Source organism: Panthera pardus, unplaced genomic scaffold (genome assembly GCF_024362965.1).
Source record: "Panthera pardus isolate Hobbes unplaced genomic scaffold, ASM2436296v1 HiC_scaffold_6, whole genome shotgun sequence".
NCBI lineage: Eukaryota > Metazoa > Chordata > Mammalia > Carnivora > Felidae > Panthera > Panthera pardus.
Genome location: NW_026526991.1, coordinates 2037501 through 2059736, shown reverse-complemented (window position 1 = coordinate 2059736; position 22236 = coordinate 2037501). Strand labels below are relative to the sequence as shown.

General features: G+C 38.6%; 1 protein-coding gene and 1 long non-coding RNA gene across 13 annotated transcripts in view; one reads left to right on the top strand and one right to left on the bottom strand.

Moving 5' to 3' along the window:
* TNRC6B (trinucleotide repeat containing adaptor 6B) overlaps nucleotides 1-22236 on the bottom strand; it is a 256980-nt gene that overhangs the window by 150381 nt on the left and 84363 nt on the right. For 11 of the 12 annotated variants that reach the window (XM_053894740.1, XM_053894745.1, XM_053894738.1 and 8 more), the window contains one exon: nucleotides 10750-10817. The exons of the other annotated variant lie outside the window; for it this stretch is intronic. In XM_053894740.1, coding sequence (XP_053750715.1) covers nucleotides 10750-10817 — 68 coding nt within the window. The remainder of the gene's footprint in view (nucleotides 1-10749; nucleotides 10818-22236) is intronic. 12 annotated transcript variants of the gene reach the window in all.
* Nucleotides 1-22236, top strand: part of LOC128774916 (uncharacterized) — a 188742-nt gene that overhangs the window by 152939 nt on the left and 13567 nt on the right. The gene's annotated exons all lie outside the window — the stretch shown is intronic.

The window sequence follows — 22236 nt, the reverse complement described above, 5'->3', positions numbered from 1 at the left end:
TGACTAATTGATTGATTATTAAAAACTTTCCATTTATTTATTTTGCGGGGGTGGAGAGAGACAGAGAGAATGAATGAATCCCTAGCAGGCTCTGTACTGTCAACACAGAACCCCATGTAGGGCACAAACTCACTTACTGTGAGATCATGATCTGAGCCAAGCCAAGGAACTGGACACAAAACCGACTAAGCCACCCAGGGGCCCCTAGTTTGTTTTTTTAAAGTAAGCTCTGTGACCAACGTGGGGCTTAAACTCATGACCCCGAGATCAAGAGTCACATGCTCTACTGACTGAGCCAGCCAGGTGCCCAAGGACCTTTAAACGATAGAAACAATATGCATAGGTAGGCTAAAGGCATCTTATGGAGGACCTCAGAAACAAGGAAAAAGGCATCTTCTGCCAAATAAACAATAACCAACAACTGTCTCATAGATAGAGACACCTAAAGAATAGTGATAAAATCAGGTCTGTTGGAATACCCTCAAGAAAGCATTGAATACAGGGGCACCTGCATGGCTCAGTCAGTTAAGCGTCTGACTCTGATTTCAGCTCTGGTTGTGACCTCACGGTTCATGAATTTGAGCCCTCAGCCGGGCCCCTCACTGACAGTGCTGAGCCTGCTTGGGATTCTCTCTCTCTCTCTCTCTCTCTCTCTCTCCCCTACTTGCACATGCCTTCTTTCTCTCTCTCTCTCTCTCTCTCTCTCCCTCCCTCTTTCCAAAAAAAAAAAAAACAAAACCACAAACTTGAAAAAAAAAAAAAAAAGAAAGCACTGAATATAAAGTCAAACATGATATACTAGCAATTCACTTTTCTTCTGCTTATGAAAAATATTCTGGGGTTAGGATTTTTAATAGCTCCACCTCAGATTTTCAAAGTGAGTGTGCAGACCAGGGAGGGTTTCTTAACACTCAGACATTTTCATTCATTCAACATATTTATATATTTATATATATATTATATATTATATATATTTATATTTATATTATATATATTTATATATATAATAACATATATTATATATATTTATATTTATATTATATATATTATATTTATATATAATAATATATGTAATATATATTTATATTTATATTATATATATTATATTTATATATAATAATATATGTAATATATATTTATATTTATATTATATATATTATATTTATATATATAATATATGTAATATATATTTATATTTATATTATATATATTATATTTATATATATAATAATATATATATAATATATATAATATATATATGTATATATATACAAAATTGACATTTTGTATGTGCTACTGGCAGTGACCAAGATGACAAAGGTCTCTATCCTTGCAGAGCTGAAGATTTAGCAAAAAGCCTTAACCTGACATTTCACTGCCTGCCATCATCATGTTGTGCCTCCTCTCTGCCATTCTATTCACCTCTACTTCAGCCCAAACTTCAGCCCACAGACATGGCTGGCAGGAAGGGAACCCAGGAAGAGCGCTCAGGGCAGAACTTGTATCCACACCGCCTAGTGATCAGAACATTTGGGGGAGAAATAAACACCAGCTTCTCTTCATGACACCCCTGGAGATTCTTGCAGCTGAATGTGTTATTTCTTCACCTGTATTTACATCACACTATTTAAAAATTTGAAAACATTTTACAACTTCATGACAATAACATCTCCAAAGCGAGGCCTTAAAACACCAATTTCAAGGAACTGGACAAATACATCCTGCCTTTTGAGTAATGTTTTTTCATAAAGTCAGTTATTTGTCCATAAGCAAAATATAAGCTACAGAATTAAGACTATTATTAACTTAACCGCAGTTTTCTAAGAGCTGCATGATCTACCCTATGCACTGTTGGTTAAAGTCATCACATGAACCTGTAAGTAGTAGCAGCCCTCAGAGTTTGAAGTCATTTTCAACTATGAAACACATAATTCCTGAAGTTACTCCTATTGTAATTAATCCACGGCCCAGACACCAAAGAGAAACCTCATAAAATATAATTCAGAATTTATTATGTATGATTCTGAGACTGGGGGGGGGGGGGGGAAGGCAATTTTTTGAGAGAATTAATGTTTTTTTACGTTTATTTATTTTGAGAGAGCGAGAGAGAGTGCGTGCAAACAAGGGAAGGGCAGAGAGAGGGAGAGACAGAGAATCCCAAGCAGGATACGCACTACCAGCGCAGAGCCCAACGTGGGGCTTGAACCCACGAACCATGAGATCATGACCCAAGCCAAAACCAAGAGTCAGACGCGTAACTGACTGAGCCACCCAGGCGCCCTGAGAATTAATTTTTTAAGTAACTCCAATGCAAATTACAAAATTTATTAGCAAGTGACAGTTTCCCAAAGACCTAGTACAAAATGTTTACGGTTATGCTAAAATTCCCAGCAGCAAAAATTCCATGAGCATAACTATCATCTATTGAACCACTTTGTGGCATTTTCAAAATACTAATTAACTTGAAAATAAAACTCATTTCCTTTCTCTTCAAAATAATTAAAAAGATTATATAGAAACCCAACTATTCTTCTGATGTCCAGCTTACTGCTGTGTAATGACTAAGTTTACAGAGTTCAATTTGGTACTTCTTAGTACATTTATTTCAACATGTACATATTTCAGTGGTTTAAAGAAAACACACTGGTGAAAAACTCATGGTAGAATACGGAAAATGTTAAAAAACAAAACAACACAACAACACCCCTCTTTCCTAATGGCCAAATACCAAGGTTTGTATTGTGAAGATAATTATGTATAAAATAAGTGACTTGGAAATATTTTTTCTTTTCTTCCTCTTCTTCTTCTTCTTCTTCTTCTTCTTCTTCTTCTTCTTCTTCTTCTTCTTCTTCATTTTGTTTTTAGGAAATACTATAGAGCTGCCTAATTTTTTTTAAAAGAAGAACCCAGAAGAATGGTTCCCAAAGAACTTAGTGTTAAACTTGGTGGCTAAATATAAAACAAGGAACGCCCTACTCTTAGTATAGAGACTGGGGGAGAATAAACTGAGGGAGAATAAAGTTGCACCGCAGTATAAGATGATTCTGAGGAAGACGGAGCTGTAAGTTAATGAGTCAGAGTAGGGGCAGAAATAAAGATAAGGTAAGGACAAGCTGTTAGACTTAATGAAAGGTCTGTATAATTAATAATTCAGAAAAATTAAAAGGGTATTTTATAACTAGACATTTAAGTTGGGAAGAATGTAATTAGGAAGAAGAGAATTTAATCACGATACTGGAGTTAAGACATTTAAAAAACAGCACCTCCAGCACAAAGTCGTATTACACCACAGAAGAGTATAAAGAGCAACGATGATTCCATAAATCACATTCTTCTCTCCAAATCAATATAAAACTGTCTTCAACACTTTGATTTCCATATAGGCCTCCCATGCAAGCTCTGAGCAGATTTTCCCTTGAAAAAGAGAAATCAAAAAAGATGGCACCCCAAGAGAGCTGAAATATAGGAATTGATATAATTAATTCTACCAACAATCCCTAAAAAGGGGATGCTGTCTATATAACACATTATAAAATGAGATTGAAATTTAATATGTATGCTTTATTTAATACAACATATGTAAAAGATTATCATTTCAACATAAAATCGATATTATTAATTTTACATTCTTTTTTTTGGGTATTAAGTCTTTGAAATCCAGGCTGTCTTTTGCATTTAAAGTACATTTAGGGGTGCCCAGTGGCTCAATCAGTTAAGCATCTGACTCTTGGTTTTGGCTCAGGTCATGATTTCATGGTCCATGGGATTGAGCCCTGCGTCAGGCTCTGTGCTGACAGCGCGGAGCCTGCTTGGGATTCTCTCTCTCTTTCTCCCTCTGCCCCTCGCCCACTCGCTTGTGGTCTCTCCCTCTCTCAAAAATAAATAAATGTTTTTAAAAGGCATATAAGCTTTCTCTTTTATAAAAAAAATAAACTACATTTAAATTTGATTGCCAACTTTTTTTTTTACTGTGGTAAAAAACACATAACATTAAATTTACCATCTGAATCATTTTTAACTGTAAAGCTCAGTGGAATTTTAAGTATATTCTTATCATTTTGCAACGGATCTCCGGACCTTTTTTATCTTCTAGAACTGAAACTCTATACCCATTGAACACTAATTCCCTCTCTTCCCTCTCCCTGGCCCTTGGCAATCATCACTTCTCTATGTTCTGTTTTTATGATTTTCACATTAGATGACTTCAAGTTAAGCTGAGTCATATAGTATTTGTTCTTTGCCGATTAGCTTATTTTGCTAAGCATAATGCCCTTCAAATTCATCTATATTGTAGCATGTGACAGGATTTCCTTCTTTTTGAAGGCTTCATAATATTCCATTGTATGTACATCCCACACTTCCTGTATCCGTTCATCTGTCAGTGGACATGTAGGTTGCTCCTCTGCTTAGCTGCTGTGAATAATGCTGCAGTGAACATGAGTGTCCAACTGTGTCTTTGAGATCCTGCTTTGAGAGATCTGTTTTTATTTATTTTTTAAAATGTTTATTTAGTTTTGAGAGGGAGAGAGACAGCAAGCAGGGGAGGGACAGAGAATCCAAAGCGGCTCTGCGCTGACAGCAGAGAGAGCCCAATGCAAGGCTTGAACCCACAAACCGTGAGATCATGACCTGAGCAGAAGTGGGATGCTTAGCTGACTGAGCCACCCAGGTGCCCGGAGAGATTTATTTCTAATGCTGAAATTTCATAAAATGAACCAAAAGTTGTAAGAAAATTTAATCAACAAAAATGTACTAGAAAAGTTGAATCATTGCATGCAGCATGTTAAAGACAAATATCTTTTGAGAATATGAGTCAATTTGAGCATGGAGATTTAAAGTTTAGACTTGTGTGTAAATTAGATTTTAATAAAGAAATTAAAAAGGAGGTCAAACTCATTAATACAGTTGCCCCCCCCCCCCACAGGTTTGAATTGTGCAGGTCCCCTTAAATGCAGATTGTTTTCACTAAGTACAGTATGGTACTGTAAATGTACTTTCTCTTCCTTACAATTTTAAAACATTGTCTTTTCTCTAACTTCTTTTATTGTAAGAATACAGTTTTTATAAAATATATGACATACAAAATAGGTATTAATTGATTGTTTATGTTATCGGTAAGGATTCTAGTCAACAGTACGTTATAAATAGTTAAATTTGGGGGGAGTCAAGACTTGTGTGTGGAATTTTTACTGCGTGGGGGCCAGTGCCCCTAACTTCTGTGCTGTTCCAAGGTCAACTGTACACCAAAACTGATAATTTACCACAAATAATCTGCCTACAAACATCTAGACTATCACTTGTCTCGTAAATAAAACCAAATCAAGAGCCTGTCTTGGGTGGAAACATTTCATATGAAATGAGCTTTCAATAACCATAGTCAAACACAATCTACGAGCAAGTATCTGCTTATGCTGCTTTTTGAAAAGCCATTATAGTTTTATATTTACCCCTGTGTTAAACACATTATGTGATTAATGCTGTGTGAGTCTAATGTAGTAATTATATGGCAATAAACTTAGCTTGTCTGATTTGTTACAGTAGCTTGTAAAGTAAATATCCTCAGAAAATGATTATATTAGATATACTAATAGTTAATAAACCTCATTAAAAGCAACAATATTGAAACTATACATATATACGTATATATACATATATATATATACACACACACACACACACACATACACAGTGTTTAAAGCTATACACTCTACTAAATGTTATTCACACATACATCAGAATTCAGCACAACTGATGTAAACATTAAGTTTAGCACAGATACTTCTCAATATCAAAAGTCAATTATTTTTCAAGACGGCTTTCTACATGCATAGCTATCCTAATCTGCCTATTAACAGAACTTAGTTCCGTTGAAATAAACATCATGGAAATAAAATGATGTTTTCAAAACTTCTAGAATCTACGGTAAAAATGTTACATGATGAAACAAAGAAAGTGGCGTAGATCAGCTAATAAAAATAGTTTTAGTCCTAATCCTTGTAAGAATTTGCTCTTACGACCTTGAGGGTCATATTATCCCTGTGTTTCATCTGCCTTCCATAAGTGAAATAGGCTATTCATACAAACTGAGACCAATGAATGAGCGCCATTTTGGAAATCAATTTGGAAAAAAATTAACTTAGATCTCTGCCTCACATCATACACAAAAATGCATACCAGTTCAATTAAAGGTGTAGGGGTAAAAAGAAAAAAAGCAGGAAAATTAAGGTATTTTATTTATTACATTAGGGTAGGGACAACTTCTCTAAGCAAACACAAAATACAGAAGCTATAACAGGCTAATTGATTTTACCACATAAAAATGTTTTTAAATTTATTCGTATGAAAGATACCCCAATGTTAAAAGGAATGGGACAAAACATTTAAAACACCTCAAAAGACAAAGTTAGTATCTCTATTTTATAAAAGACTCCTACAGGGGTGCTGGGGTGGCTCAGTTGGTTGAGTATGTGACTCCTGATTTTGGCTCAGGTCATGATCCCAGGATTGTGGGACTGACCCCACATCAGGCTCTGCACTGAGAGTGGAGCCTACTTAAGATTCTCTCTCTCTCTCCCTCTCTCTCTCCATCTCTCCTTCTCCCCTGCTTGTACTTAATAATAATAATAATAATAATAATAATAATAATAATAATTTAAAAATATATAAAGGGTTCCTACAAAACTATCAAAACAAATAATCCAATAGAAACATGGGTCTAATATGCAAATAAGTGATACATAAAATTGAAAAATCTACAGCCGATAAACTAACAAAAGATATTCCATCTCATTAGTGAGCAGAAAAGTACAAATTAAAACAATCAAATATTAGGGGTGCCTGGCTGGCCCGGTCAGTGGATTATGCGACTCATGATCTCAGGGTTGTGAGTTCAAGCCCCACGTTGGGTGTAGAGATTACTTGAAAAAAAAAAAAAAAAAAAAAATATATATATATATATATATAATAAAATACAAGAGTGACAAAAATTTAAGGCTAAATAATTTTTTTGTCATCAAAGGAGAGAAGAAATGGGCATTCTCATGCACTGTTGATGGAAAGGATCATGGGTAGTGCTTTCTCAGAAGGCAATTTGATAGCAACTACCTCCATGTAAAAAAAGTACATCCCATGGGGGTGCCTGGGTGGCTCAGTTGGTTGGGCGTCCAACTTCAGCTCAGGTCATAATCTCATCATGGCTTGTGAGTTCCAGCCCCATGTCAGGCTCTGTGCTGACAGCTCAGAGCCTGGAGCCTGCTTCGGATTCTGTTTCTGTCTCTCTCTGCCCCTCTCCCACTGGCTCTCTCTCTCAAATATAAATAAACATTACAAATTTTTTAAATATATTTAAAAATATTTTTAAAAATACATCCCGTGAACCAACAGCTCCATCTCTAGAAATTTATTCTACAGAAATACATCTGTGAATACAGATATAAAAATAAAGATGTTCAATAAAGTATTATTTGTAGTAATCAAACTAGAGACCACCAAATCAGCTAATTAGAGAAGAATGATTATAGTCCATCCATTCAACAGAACATTCTGCATTAAGAGCATGAAGTAGACTGTGAAAGATGGCAAATTATAAAAGCAAGTCACAGAAGAATTATGTTGGGGAAAAAAAATCCCTATTTAGTTGTTGTTTTAAAATATACAGAAAACAGGGGCACCTGGGGGGCTCAGTCAGTTAAGCATCCAACTCTTGATTTTGGCTCAGGTCATTATCTTGTAGTTTTGTGAGTTTGGGCCCCACATCAGGCTCTACGCTGACAGTGCAGAGCCTGCTTCGGATTCTTCCTCTCTCTCTGCCCCTCCCCCACTTGCACTGTCTCTCTCAAAATAAATAAACAAATAAACAAATGGATAAATAAATAAAATATACAGAAAATATTTACAAAGATCAGGAGGGGAAGGAAGGTAAAAAAAGAGTCTCAGTTTTATTTCTGTGTCTACATTTACCATTTGAATGTTTCATGACAATCGTGTACAGTTGCCCCTTGAACAACATGGAGGTTTGGGGCACTGACTCCCCAGCATGGTCGAAAATCTGTGAATAATTTCTAACCCCCCAAAACATAACTACAAATAGTCTGTTGATTGGAAGCTTTACTGATAACATAAACAGTCAATTAACACCTATTTTGTCTGTTACATGTATTCTATGCTGGTTTCTTACAATGAAGTATGCTAGAGAAAAGAACATGTTTTATTTTATTTTTGTTTCCAGTTTTTATTTAAATTCTAGTTAGTTAAGATTTAGTGTAATACTGGCTTCAGGAATTTAGTGAAGAAAATGTTTTAAAATCATAAGGAAGAGAAAGTACATTTACAGCATGGTACCGTATTTGTCTGGCTCAGTTTTGGAGCGTGTGGCTCTTGATCTCGGGGTCAAGTCCCATGCTGGGCGTAGAGATTACTAAAAATAAATAAACTTAAAAAAATTCCATGTATAAATGGACTTGCACATTTCAAACCCATGTTGTTCAAGAGCCAACTGTATTATTTTTATAATTTAAAAAATAAAAGAATAAGTTGGAATTTCATAAGTCATTCAGTAATGTGTACACTTCCAGGATCTAGAATGTAGTATTCAGTTCCTTGATCCTACTGTCCAGGAGTTTATCATCCTCTGCCAACTACACTTCTAAGATGCAATGTGTGTGTGTGTGTGTGTGTGTGTGTGTGTGTGTATCTTTTAATTTTTGTTGCCTCAAACAAATGAACACATCACCTTTGCTACCCACTCCCACCAAAGAGGTAGACAGGTCTATGAGAGGAGTGCCTAGTGAGAAGAGTCATTACAATATAGGACAGCAGACCAGGACCAGGAAAAAAATAAACAAAACGAAACAAACAAACAAAAAAAACCAGAAGCAAAACACAACAGGATTCATCTGTGAAAAGGCACCATGAGACTCAGAAAACAAAACAAGGTAAGGACACAACGCAAGTCCACCAGCCTGTCTGAAGCTCTCTAAAAGAAGCGCCGTTTGTATAACATAAAACTTGTGGGAGAATCTGCCCCAGCAGTGCTTCCTGAATACCTAAAGAAGTTGATACAGGATAGGGGCTACTGGAGCAGGTTTTTAAAGATAAAGACTGGTTTGTTTGGGAAATGGATACCCTCTAGAGAACAGAACTTTCATCTGTGTTTCAAAAATAGGCTTAATGCCATTTTCATTATTTCCCCCAACTCCCTCTTATCCCTGGGACTTTGATCTTAACAACTGCACAGTTTTGCTAACCACGGTACTTTTCAGGAACACAGCTCCCAAGGCTGGCAGAGGATTTGGGTCAGGGAGATATTATAAAACACTGTAATGTCAGAAAGATCCAGATTCAAATCCTAACTTCCATTTCAAGCTGCATTCCCATGGATAAGTTACCTGCCCTGATCTCCGAGTAAAAGGGTACACGATAATGAATGGAGAGAACATACACAGCATCTAAGCAAAGTGCTTTGCGCACAGAACACCCTCATCAAATAGGAACTATGATTTTTATATTGTAAGACCTCTGACCAGAGGGTGGGGCTGGGGGAGTGGGCAAGAGGACAGGGAGATGCATCTGAAATGTTCCTGTGATTTCACTGGGACTAGATGTTTGGCATTCTACTTTGCTAAAGATGAACTGATTCCATGAGCCCATGTAGAATATAAGTGCATTTCACAGAACACAGCAAAGTTAGAATTTATATTGTAAGCTATTTTTAAAACTGCCTGGTTAGCAAATTAAACCAGCTGTGAAAATATCCTGGTTTCCATTCACAACAAATACGAGACAAACATTCTCCTTTAATGAACCTGGCCTCATGGCAGCATAACATATTCCGCATAATTCATTCCTAAGGGTTTCGGAGACATACTTTTCATAAGACAGATCAAAAGTAAACTATTTTCTAGGAAGAAAAAAAAAAAGATGAGAGAGGAGTTTCTCCCTACAGATTTTCGGTAAATTCCATGAATCACTTGCTATCCCATTCAACTTAGGAGACTACTGTCTGAATAAAAAATAGTAGTCATGTCAGTATTTCAAGGCAGTCTTAACTGTTTTTCCTTTAAAAGGGCATATGAAACACCAGTCTTCTCTGCAACACAATTTTTCAAGTTCTGTGGCAGAGGGAGGGGAAAAAAATCTATTCCCTGTCACCAAAAAGCTACCCGAGGACTCCCAATTTCAGATTTAAAACTGATCACTCTTTAAGAAGTCAGGGGAGAGATCTTGAATAATTTAGAATGTTGGCTAAGTTATATTATTTATATTCCTGTTCCTTTCGGGAAACAATTTGTTATTTAAACAAAGAACAGAAGTATAAATAACTAAATAGAATAGAATTTCAGGAAGTACATTTCAAATAAATTCACACTTGGAATGCAGGAAAGACAGTCTATTAATTCAGCGTACTTCCTAAGGACATAGCTAAGAAAAGAATATACCATCTTAAACTTTCTTTGGAAATCAACCAGACTGAATTAGTTCAATTTGGAACATCCTGAGCCTTAAAGCCTTTGCTAAAGTGTAACACAAATTTTGATTAGTCAAGTGTGAAAATCTACAAAGCCAACTTTCTTGTCCCTCCAGTTAGTCTGTCTATAAATAGAAACTATGCATTAATAGCCACCAAAGCAACTGGTGAGCTCCACAATGTGCCCAACATATACATCCTCTGCAAACACGCTCTCAGCGTGTTTAACCAAAGTGCTTCTGAAGATCTGTAATAGGACCCTTTTTAAATAAACTGTGACTCACTGTTTGCTTTCTTCACCAGGAGGTGGAGTCTTGCCATGCCCTTCCATTACAAAATCCTCCTGTTCCACCTGCAAAGGCAAGCACCACAGGTCAGAAGTAGTCAGTAACTAAGATGCAACTCACTTCAAGTTCCAGGGCCTGCCCTGTGCAGAACCACATGGCCCCTGTGCTATACTGTCTGGCACGGGAGCCTAGGCCAGTGGCTTTCAATTGCCAAATTTGCTCAAGGCATCTCTCCTTAGGTGCCTAGATTTGCAGAACAGAAAAGGAAACACTGTTGACTTGCAACTTACATAACTGTAACAAAAGTTAACATCCAGAATATGATAAAGAATTGCTAGGAATCAATTAAAAAAAAAAAGACAACATACTTGAAAGATTTACAAAATAACTGAGTAGGAATTTTACTGAAGAACATGCACAAATGAAAAGATACTCAGTTTCATGCCAACCAGGAAAATGCAAATTACTGCAAATTAATTTCGCCGCTACCAGGTTGGCTAAAATTCAAAAGTTGGGCAATACTGGGACACCAACTCTGGTTCAGGTCATGATCTTGCGGTTCGTGGGTTCGAGCCCCAAGTCCGGCTCTGTGCTAATAGCTCGGAGCCTGGAGCCTGCTTCAGATTCCGAGTCTCCCTCTCTCTGCCCTTCACTTGCTTGCTCTCTGTCTCTGTCTCTGTCTCTCTCAAAAATAAATAAAACATTAAAAAATTTGTTTTTAAAGCTGGGCAATACCAAGTGTTGGCAAGGGCACAGAGCAACAGCAACACTCATCCACTCCTGGTGGGAAGGAAAATTGATACAACTACTTTTCAAAAGTTTGCCACTATCTGGTACGCTTGACTATGTATTTACTGTACAAACTAGTGGTCGCACTTCTAGATAAATATTCTAGAGAAACTTTTACACACATATAAAATAGTATTTTTTTAGTATTTTTAATTTTAATAGTATTATTTTTAACAGAAAAAAAAAAAAACCCAGAACAAATATCCATCAACAGTAAAATAAATATACACACTATGGTGTTTCCAGACAACAGAATAAACACTATTCTATATAAAAATGACTGACTATAGCTACACACTGCAACCTAGATGTGTTATAAAAACACAGTATTGGGTGAAAAAGCAAATCAGAAAAGAATACACACACAGTATAATTCCATTATATAAGGTTCAAATATAACATTTTAAAACTGTATGTATGTATGAGTATATACACATGTATGTATATACATAGTTTTTAAAAACTATTTTTAAAAAAGGAATGACATACCAAATTTAGGCTAGAGATTGTCTTAGGAAGGGAGGGAGGGGATTCAGTAAGGAAGGGGCATGTGGAGGATCCTGGGTTGTGGTTATATTCTATTTCTTGGCCTATGTAGTAGGTAACTAGGTGTTTGTTTTGTAATTATTCTTTTAACTATGTTTCTTTCCTCCCTATGGTTTTCTTCTCAATACAAATTTCAAAGTGAAAAAAAAAAGAAAGCATTTTACCATTCCAGATGGCTTATTGACCTGGAAGATCAGTGACCGAGATAGAGCTACCTCCACAAAGGGGACTATTAGTCCCATGAAAACTCCCCCTGAAAGGCATAATTTTAAAAAATCAAACAGATGTACTCAAGGAAACAGACAGGGCTATTCCCAACTCAGAAAAATACAGTCTATTTCTTACAAAACCTAATAATCTGGAAGACAGACAACATACACCATGATGAAACCCAAAGAAAACAAAAGGTTTTCCAATTCTGTCATCTTCTCCACAGTCTCTATTTCCCAAGAATACTAGAGAAGACAGGACAGAGTTTAGAGGCTAAGTTTCAGAAAGGACAGGAAAATCAAGAGGTGTTCATAATTTCCATTAAAAACAGGAGGAGGCATAGGCAAGAGTAATTAAAGACACACACTGTGCATACTGTAAAATTCAAACCAGGTTCTGACTTGAATCTTAGGAAATTCCTGACTCTGCAACGTACTGGACTTAGCCAAGGAGAGGGAGGATTCTCCCACCCTAAGGTTACATTTAGGACGTAAAAACTCTAGAAATAAAAACAGGATTGCAGAGGGAAATTTATGAGGAGCTAGAGATGATCTGGTTGGGTTATAAGAGTGCATACCTATGTTTTAAAAAAAAATCACAATGTACTTAACTATATAAATGTTATGCCTTAATTAGGAAAAACAGGTGACAAACTGTTTAAGTTTGTTAAGCTCCTTGGAACCTCAACCTTCAATCATTTGCTTAAAGACAAGAATGACTATTCTCCCACTTATATATATTATAGAAATTTCTTTGGCCCTTCATCTTTAAGAATGCTGTCTAAAGAATTCTGAATTGTGCATCTTGGCCTCTGCTTAGTTTTTTGTTTTTTGTTTTTTTTTTTTAAGGTTTATCTACAATCAATTTCTTTTTTTTTTAATTTTTTTTTTTAACGTTTATTTACTTTTGAGACAGAGAGAGACAGAGGATGAATGGGGGAGGGTCAGAGAGAGAGAGGGAGACACAGAATCTGAAACAGGCTCCAGGCTCCGAGCTGTCAGCACAGAGCCCGACGCGGGGCTCGAACTCACGAGCCGTGAGATCATGACCTGAGCCGAAGTCGGATGCTTAACCGACTGAGCCACCCAGGCGCCCCTACAATCAATTTCTAATGAGAAGTAATGATCAAAGAACCCACAGCTTCTACAATCTCTTCCACGTGGGCTCCCAATCTTTAACCCCAGCCCCCATGTTATGCATACTAGTCCTCCACTTGGATGGCCCAGTAAGTTCCAAAATGAAATAATATCTTTGTCTTTAAACTTCCTCTCCTTTTTATATCCCCTATCTCTGCGAATGGTACCATCATTCACTAAACTCCCCAAACAGGAACCCGATACATGTATCCCCCCACTTTTTGAAAGTTCGTGTTATACCACTTCACTTTTACAAAAGGCCTATTTTCACTAACCAAAAAAAAAAACAAAACAAAACAAAAAACAAACAAAAAAAACCACAAAAAAACCTGAAGAGGATTTTTGCTTTTACAAAAAAAGAGGTAAAAAGCCAAACAGCGTTTAGCGTTGGTTTTGCAGCCAGCCCGCTGTAGAGGCAGTGCACACCATGAGCCCCAAGAAGGGCACTGCCAAACTCCTTCCCTGAGACTACAGTCAGCATCTCAGCATCCGTGAGCAAGATGTGTCCCAAAGTATCAGAAAAGCCTAGGAGCAGTTATTTTCTGGATTTGGGAATGCTCCAAGATTTTTCCATATAAAGAAATGGTCACTGTTTCTTGGCTTGGTGCAACATTTAGACTTACGAAAGATTTCACAGGAATGCTCTACTTTCTGATAGCAGGGGAAACCTGTCATCACACAAGAATCTAAGGTTCCCTCCTTAACCCCACATCCTATTAATCACCAAGTATTGTGGCTTCCACCTCTTAAATGGCTCTCCCCTCCACCACCCCTTCTTTATTCTCTTTAACTGCCATCATAGTTAAAGGCCAGCTTCTCTAAACCTCACTACTGCACAAGCCTTCTCACTGGTCCTTGTGCTTCCGGGTCCCATTTCATTTTAAGGCATCTTCCAAACCACTTCCATCAAGTGGGCTTTGTAACATGCAAATCTGATTGCATCGCTCCCCTCGAAATTCTTCAGTGGTGCCCCAACACCTATGCTGAGTTCATTTGTCTAAGCCATCTTTTTATCCGCCTCTGCCTCCCCCACCCACTCTGAAGCCCTGGCGGAACATGCAACTCTTTAACCCCCTGTTCATTTACGCATACTGTTAGCATTTGCCTAGCCACCCCCCCCCCCCCCCCCCCCCCCGCCTTCTGCCCACATACAATTCAAATTGCTACTCATTCCTTTAAGTGCCAATTCAAATGCTTTTCCCCAGACACGGTCTCCTGCAGCAGGGCTTACACCTCTTCTCAGCCTCCATCATCTCAGGAGGCAATAAAAACGGTCCAGAAAGAACACTGCTCCTTATTGCCACTTCCCGTTCTTTTTTTCTGCAAATTTCAAGAACACAAGGACTTCATGTGATGGTCTCCACCACTCCTCCCCCTTGATCTCATTTGCAGGAGTTTCAAGATTTTTATTCATAAAACTTGCACCATTACCTTCACCTTTCTCCCACTACCATTCATTCATTCATTCATTCAACAAACATTTACTCAGCACATATTACATGCAAGGTGCTGGGCTGAGATAAAGGCGAAGACAGTAGTCTCTGCCCTCAAAAAGCTTGCAGATTAGTGGGGAAGACAACCAAAAACCAGTGGGCACTGTGTGGTGACAGATGGTAACTACACTTGTGAGCACAGCAGAAGTCCAGACGTGTGGATGCTCCAATTAAAAAGACATCACCATCGAGTGTGAAAAAGCAATGCCATCACACAGGAAGGGCGCTTGACTCAGCCTAAAGGAGTCAGACACACCAGACCTACCCTAAGCAGGAGACTGACCTCCTTCCCAATTCAGTGAGGAAGCAGGCAGGACCTGGACTGCTCCACACTGAGGTTTGTCACAGAAACCTCCCGCCCTCCGTGTGAACCTGTGAAGAGCCACTGCAACTCCTACGTCTGCTGTTCTCTGTCCTCAAGAGTCCACTCAGAGCCTCCTGGCAGGCATTTCAGTGATTCTTCTCCCGGACACCGACTTGTTGTTAGGATGTTTCTGTCTTACCAATCCCTTACCTTTCTCTCTTCTGCTCCAGGAGTGCAGAGCATAGCTGGAGGAAGTCACAAAACCGGTTCCTTTTCAAATGTACGCCAGTTCACTTCCCCTCAGTGCTCACATGGCAGCGCCTGGCCTGTAAGGCCCTTCTTCGTCTTTTCTGCGGACTGTTACTCAGTCTTCAAAGACTGGTTCAAAAGTTACTTTCTCTAGGAGGCACTTTCGACAACTACCACTGCCTCCTCCAACCTCCCAAGGTGTTCCTTCCCATTTACCCTGCAAGGCCCAGCCAACAGCTGCGGCCCTTTGTTCACCCACTTCCCCTCTGCTGGAGAGCCTTGAAGGGGAACAATGGGATCTTTGTGTATCCCAGAACCTAACACAACCCTTCTAGTGGGTCATTCATCCGACATACCTTCTGAATGCCTTCCCTGTGCTAAGTAAGCGCTGGGATGAATAACTGAATGAATGAACGTCTGACCTCCTACACCACCGTCCTCACTCATTTATTCTGAACCTATTCCACTCTCCTCCAGACTCCAAACCCATCCATCAGGCATCCTCCCTAGCCTGTCCTTTCTGAAGAGGACAATGCAGAAGAAGATCATCCTGAAAGCCTATCTCACACAAAGCCCCTGTTTTCCCGTCAGGATTGTGCAGATGAGTCTTCACCTTCACCCACTGCCCCCTCTCCCCTGCTCAGCAAGGCTCCCCTCACCACTTATATTCTACATTCACGACCTGCATCACAACACCTCCTCCAGGACCTTACTGTCTAAGGAAGTCTTTCTCCCTTTCTACCAAATCCAACTCCTCAACTGACGAATACGTTATAAGCTCTTCTATTCTGAAAAATTATTTTTGGCCTTGTGATACCCTCCAAATATCCTCTTGTTTTTAGCCTTTCCTTTACTATCCAAATTATTAAATAGACTACACTCCATTACTTTCATGTTCTCATCACTGATCTGATAAAAAAAAAAAGTTATCGAGGTACTACATACATGTGATTTTAAGTCAAATAATACCACCAAGCTTACAAATAAAAACAACACTCTCCTCTGCTGCCCTCCGACCCAGACCACTCCCCGTGCCTCCCCCGCCACCCCACCACACACGGATCTCTTTTCCCCCGTCCTTCCAACAGAAGACACCATTTTTGTCCAAATCAATATTCAGTGCTAACAGTACTATAACTAAGTAAATAACAGAGACAGCTGAATCATACGGAACGGTATAATCAAATTTGCTTTTCTTGTACAATTCTTTGTTTTCCCCAGAACTAACAATTACTACTTTCTTTCAGTTTGGGGGAGACTTAGTATTTATTATGTATTTTTCACTAATTCATCCTCAAACTCTCCAACAGAGTTGTAAATCTCCTCTTAATAAATTCAAACACTTCAGGTAATCTATCAATTTCATTCCAGTCTTGGAGACATTCCTCAGGGGTTTTCTCATGTTCCAGTCTAGATTGTTTGCTTTCTAGGCCGCTAAATTGCTGACACTTTGCCAGGGATGTCTTTTCCCCTTCAGCTCTGAAATTCCTGGCTCTCTCTCCTACCCTGGAGCATCTGTTCCCCAGATCCTTTGTCTTCTTTTATGGTTTAGTCTCTGGTTTAGGTGGAACATATATTCTAGTGAATGCCTGACAAAAGGTATATGGAAAGTAAAATTTTTGATCTCTTGAATGACTGAAATGTCCTTATTTTATCCATATATATTATTGACATTTGGAATATTTTTTTAACCCACATACATAATCAAATTAGAAGTTCAAGTTAGTAGGAGCGCCTGGGTGGCTCAGTCGGCTGAGTGTGTGACTTCAGCTCAGGTCACGATCTCATGGCTCATGGGTTTGGGCACCGCATCGGGCTCCGCGCTGACAGCTTGGAGCCTGGAGCCTGCTTTGGATTCTGTGTCTCCCTCTCTCTCTGCCCTCCCCCACTCGTGCTAGTCTCTCTCTCCCTGAAGAATAAACATTCAAAAGTATTTAAAAAATAAAAAAAAAGTTCAAATTAGTAAATCTTTCTCCCTCCAAAATTTTGAAGCCACACTTCATTGTCTTCTAGTTCCCAGAGATGCAATATAGAAATCTGACAATATTCTAAATCCTAACGTTTTGGCCATGACCTGTTTCTTCTCCAGAAACTTGTAGGGTCTTTCACTTCTCCTCAGTGTTACACAAATGCAAACCTCGAAGTATGGTTCTTTTTTTTTATTTATTCAGCTTCTGGGTAGGTACTTGCAATCTAGAAACTCGGGTTCTTCAGGCTTGGGGCATTTTCTCTACTTATTTATTTGACAATTTTATCCCCTCCAGGAATTCCTTCTTCAATGTTGAATTTACAGGATTGATCCATGAATTTTCTTTTCTCTCCACTTGTATCTCTTTGACTTTTTCTTTTACTACCTGGAGATTCTCTCAACTTTACCTTCCAATACTTCTAATTTTTAAAAGAATTTGTTATTGTAACTTAGTTTTTGAAAGCTTGTTCTCTGAAGTCTTTTTTTTACAGTCCTATTTTTGTTCCATGATTATAATACCAACTCTTATCTCTGAAAATATTGTTTTGTTTTGTTTTAATTTTCTTTCACTCTCTATATTACCTTGTTTCCTCTACATTCCTCTTTCATGTTTGCTTTGGTCGCTATCTTCCAGTCATAGGTTTTTATCAGATGTCTGATTATCTATGATTATCTACTGATATTTATTTTTAATTTTTAATTGTATTACTTTTTTTTAAATGTTTATTTTTGAGAGAGAGACAGAGCATGAGCAGGAGAGGGGCAGAGAGAGAGAGAGGGAGACACAGAATCCGAAGCAGGCTCCAGGCTCTGAGCTGTCAGCACAGAGCCCGACGCGGGGCTCGAACTCACGGACTGTGAGATCATGACCTGAGCCGAAGTCGGATACTTAATTGACTGAGCTTCCCAAGCGCCCCTTATTTATTATTTTTTAAAGGAGATGGAGGTTTATTGAATACACTGCAAGGGAGCAGTGGGCAGGACAGCAAAGGAGAGAGGATCTGCAGTGATCTGCTGATATTTAAGAGATAAGCCTGAAAGGGGCACCTGGGTGGCTCAGTTGGTTGAGTGTCGACTCCTGATCTAGGCTCAGGTCATGATCTCACAGTTCATGGGTTTGAGCCCCGCATTGAGTTCTGTGCTGATGGCACAGAGCCTGCTTGGGATTCTGTCTCTTCTTCTATCTACCCCTATACTGCTTGTGCACACGTGTGTATGCTGTCTCAAAACAAACTTAAACAATTGTTTTTTTAATGAGCAACTTTTTACTCCTGCTCCCCCTCCCTGGGCAACCACTAACATGCTTTCTGTCATTATAGATTAGTTTGCATTTTCTAGAGTGTATATACAGGTAATCACTGGGACATACTTTTTTTTTTTTTTTTTTTTTTTTTTGGTCTGGCTTCTTTTGATCAGAATTATTCTGAAATTCATCCATACAGTTTCATGTATCAGTAGTTCACTTCCCTCTTATAGGGAGCACTACTCCACTGCATAGAATCTACCACAATTTGTCAGTCACCTGTTGATGGGTGGCTGGGTTGTTTCCAGACTTGGGCTACTGCAAAAAGCTGCTATGAACATTCATTTAGAAGTTTTTGTACACTTTCTTTTTCACTGGGTACTTAGCAGTGTATATTAGTTTGCTAGGGATGCCATGACAAGGTACCACAGATTGTATGCTTTCAGGAACAGCAATGTATTGTCTCACACAGATCTGGAAGCTAGAAGTGGGAAATGAAGATTTTGCCAGTGCTGGTTCCTTTGGAAGGCCGTGAGGGAAAGATCTGTCCCAGGCCTCTCCCCTTGGCTTGCAAATGGCCGTCTTCACGTTCACATGGCGTTCTCCCTGTGTTTGTGTCTCTCTGTCTAAATTTCCTCTTTTTATAGACACTAGTCACACTGGATTATGGCCTACCCTAATGACCTATTTTAATTTGATTACCTCTGCAAAGTCCCTAACTCCAAGCAAGGTCACATTCTGAGGTAACGGGAGTTAAGGCTTCCAACGTGTAAACTGGCACAGGAGTGGGGGCGGGGGAGTGAACAGGGAACACAACTCAGCCTCTAACAGTGGAACAGTTGGATCATAGGGTAGTGATATGTTTAACTTTTTAAGAAACAGTCTCTGTATTCCAAAGTGGCTGTAGCATTTTATCTCCCCACCAGCAGAGTATGAGAGTTCCAGTTCTTCCATATCTTACCAACACCCAGGTCTTCCTTTTCTTTTAATGTTTTATTTATTTTTGAAGAGAGATCACGAGTGGGGGAGGGTCAGAGAGACAGGAGGACAGAGGATTCTAAGTGGTCTCCACACTGACAGCAGAGAGCCCAATGAGGGGTTTGAACTCACTAACCTGGAGATAACTCTGAGCAGAAGTTGGACACTTAACCAACTGAGGCACCCAGACGCCCCAGTAAGTCTTTTTAACTTTAGCTACTCTAACTGCTTTTTTTTTTTTTTTTTTTTTTTTTAAATTTTTTTATTTTTGGGACAGAGAGAGACAGAGCATGAATGGGGGAGGGGCAGAGAGAGAGGGAGACACAGAATCGGAAACAGGCTCCAGGCTCCGAGCCATCAGCCCAGAGCCTGACGCGGGGCTCGAACTCACGAACCGCGAGATCGTGACCTGGCTGAAGTCGGACGCTTAACCGACTGCGCCACCCAGGCGCCCCAAACTAACTGCTTTTTTATTTTTTAAGTTTAATTTATTTATTTTTGAGAGAGAGAGAGAGAGAGAGAGAGAGAGAGAGAGAGAGAGAGATACAGTAATCAGGAGAGGGGCAGAAAGAAAGAATCCCAAACGGGCTCCGCACTGTCAGCGCAAAGCCTGACACAGGGCTTGAACCCATGAACTGTGAAATCAGGACCTGAGTGGAAACCAAGAGTTGGATGCTTAACTGACTGAGCCACCCAGGCGCCCCTCTAATTGTGGTTTTAATTGCATTGACATTGAACATCTTTTCATGAGTTTCTTTGCCATCCATTCTTTGGTAAAATGCTGTTCAAATTTTTTACCATTCTTTTAAGCAGATTTATTTTTCTCTCTCTCTCTCTTTTTTCTAAAGTAAGCTCCACACCCAATGTGGGGCTTGAACTCATGACCCCAAGATCAAGAGTTGCATGCTCTATCAACAGAGCCAGCCAGGTGTCCCGAAGCATCTTTACTGAGATACAATTTACATGCCATAAAGTTCACCTGTTTAAAATATATAATTCAATAGTTTTTAATATATTTACAGAGTTGTGCACTGATCACCACAATCTAATTTTAGAACATGTCTATCATCCCAAAAAGGAAATTTGTCCTTATTGACAGTCACTCCCCATTTTGCCCTCCCTTCATCCTTCTTTCCAGCACCAGATAACCACGAACCTGCTTCCTGTCTCTACAGATCGGCCTATTCTGAACATTTCATATATAAATGAAGTCATACAATATGTGGTGTTTTGTGTCTGTCTGCTTTCACTTGGCATAATGTTTTCAAGTTTCATCCATATTGTATCATATATCAGTACTTCATTCCATTTTATGGCTTAATACTGTCCCATTGTATAGATATACCATATTTTGTTTACATCACCAGTTGATGGATATTTTGATTGTTTCCACTTTTTTGCTATTGTAAATAATGCTGTTATAAACACTTGTATACAAGTTTCTGTGTGGACACAAGCTGTCATTTTTCTTGGGTGAATACCTAGGAGTGGGATTGCTGGGTCATACGAGAACTGTATGTTTAACTTTTTGAAAGCCTACCAAACTGTTTCTCAAAGTGGATGCACCGTTTGACATACCCACCAGCAGTGTCCAATGGTTCTAATTCTCCACATCCTCAACCACACTTGTTATCACCTGTCCATTTGATAACAGCCATCCCAACGGGTGTGAAGTGCTATGTCACTGTGGTTTTGATTGTAGTTCCTTAATGAGTAACGATGCTGAGCATCTTTTCATGCGCTTATTGGCCAATTGTGTATCTTCTTTGGATAAATGTCTTCCAATTCTTTGCTCATTTTTTAAAATTGGGTTATTTGTTTTCCTATTACTGAGCTTTCAAAGTTTTTAACAGATTTAATAGATTCTAGATACTAATCCTTATTTGGGCAGATGCTGTGCATGTGTTTCCTCCCAATCTGTGGCTTGCCTTTTCATTCTCACTAACAGCATCTTTCAAAGAGCAGAAGTTTGCTGTGAGATCTAAGAAATCTTTGCCTAACCACAGATTTTCTCTTACATCTTCTTCTAGAAGCATTATAATTCTAGATTTTACATTTAGATCTAAGATCCATTTTCAGTTAATTTTTATATATGCTATAAGGTCTAGATGTATGTTTATTTTTTGCATATGGATATCCAACTGTCCTAACACCATTTGTTGAAAAAAAAAATCCTTTCTCCATTGAATTGCCTCCACAAAATTGCCTTTGTCAAAGATCACTTGTCCATATATATGTGGGTTTATGTTGGGATCTCTCTTCTGCTCCACTGGTCTCTGTCTTTTTTCCAATACCACAGGGTCTTTATTGCTGTAGCTTTATAGTAAGTTCTGAAATCAGGAAGTATTAGCACTCCAACTTTGTTCAACTCAAAAGCTGCTTTGATTATTATTATGGGTTGAATAGTGTCCCCCCCACCAAAAAAAGATACACTGGAGTTCTAACCTCCAATACTTCAGAACATGATCTTATTTGGAGATGGGGTCTTTACAGAGGTAACTATAAAGTTATTAGGGTGGACTCTAATCCAGTATGACCGTGTCCTCTTATACAAAGGGTGAAATTTG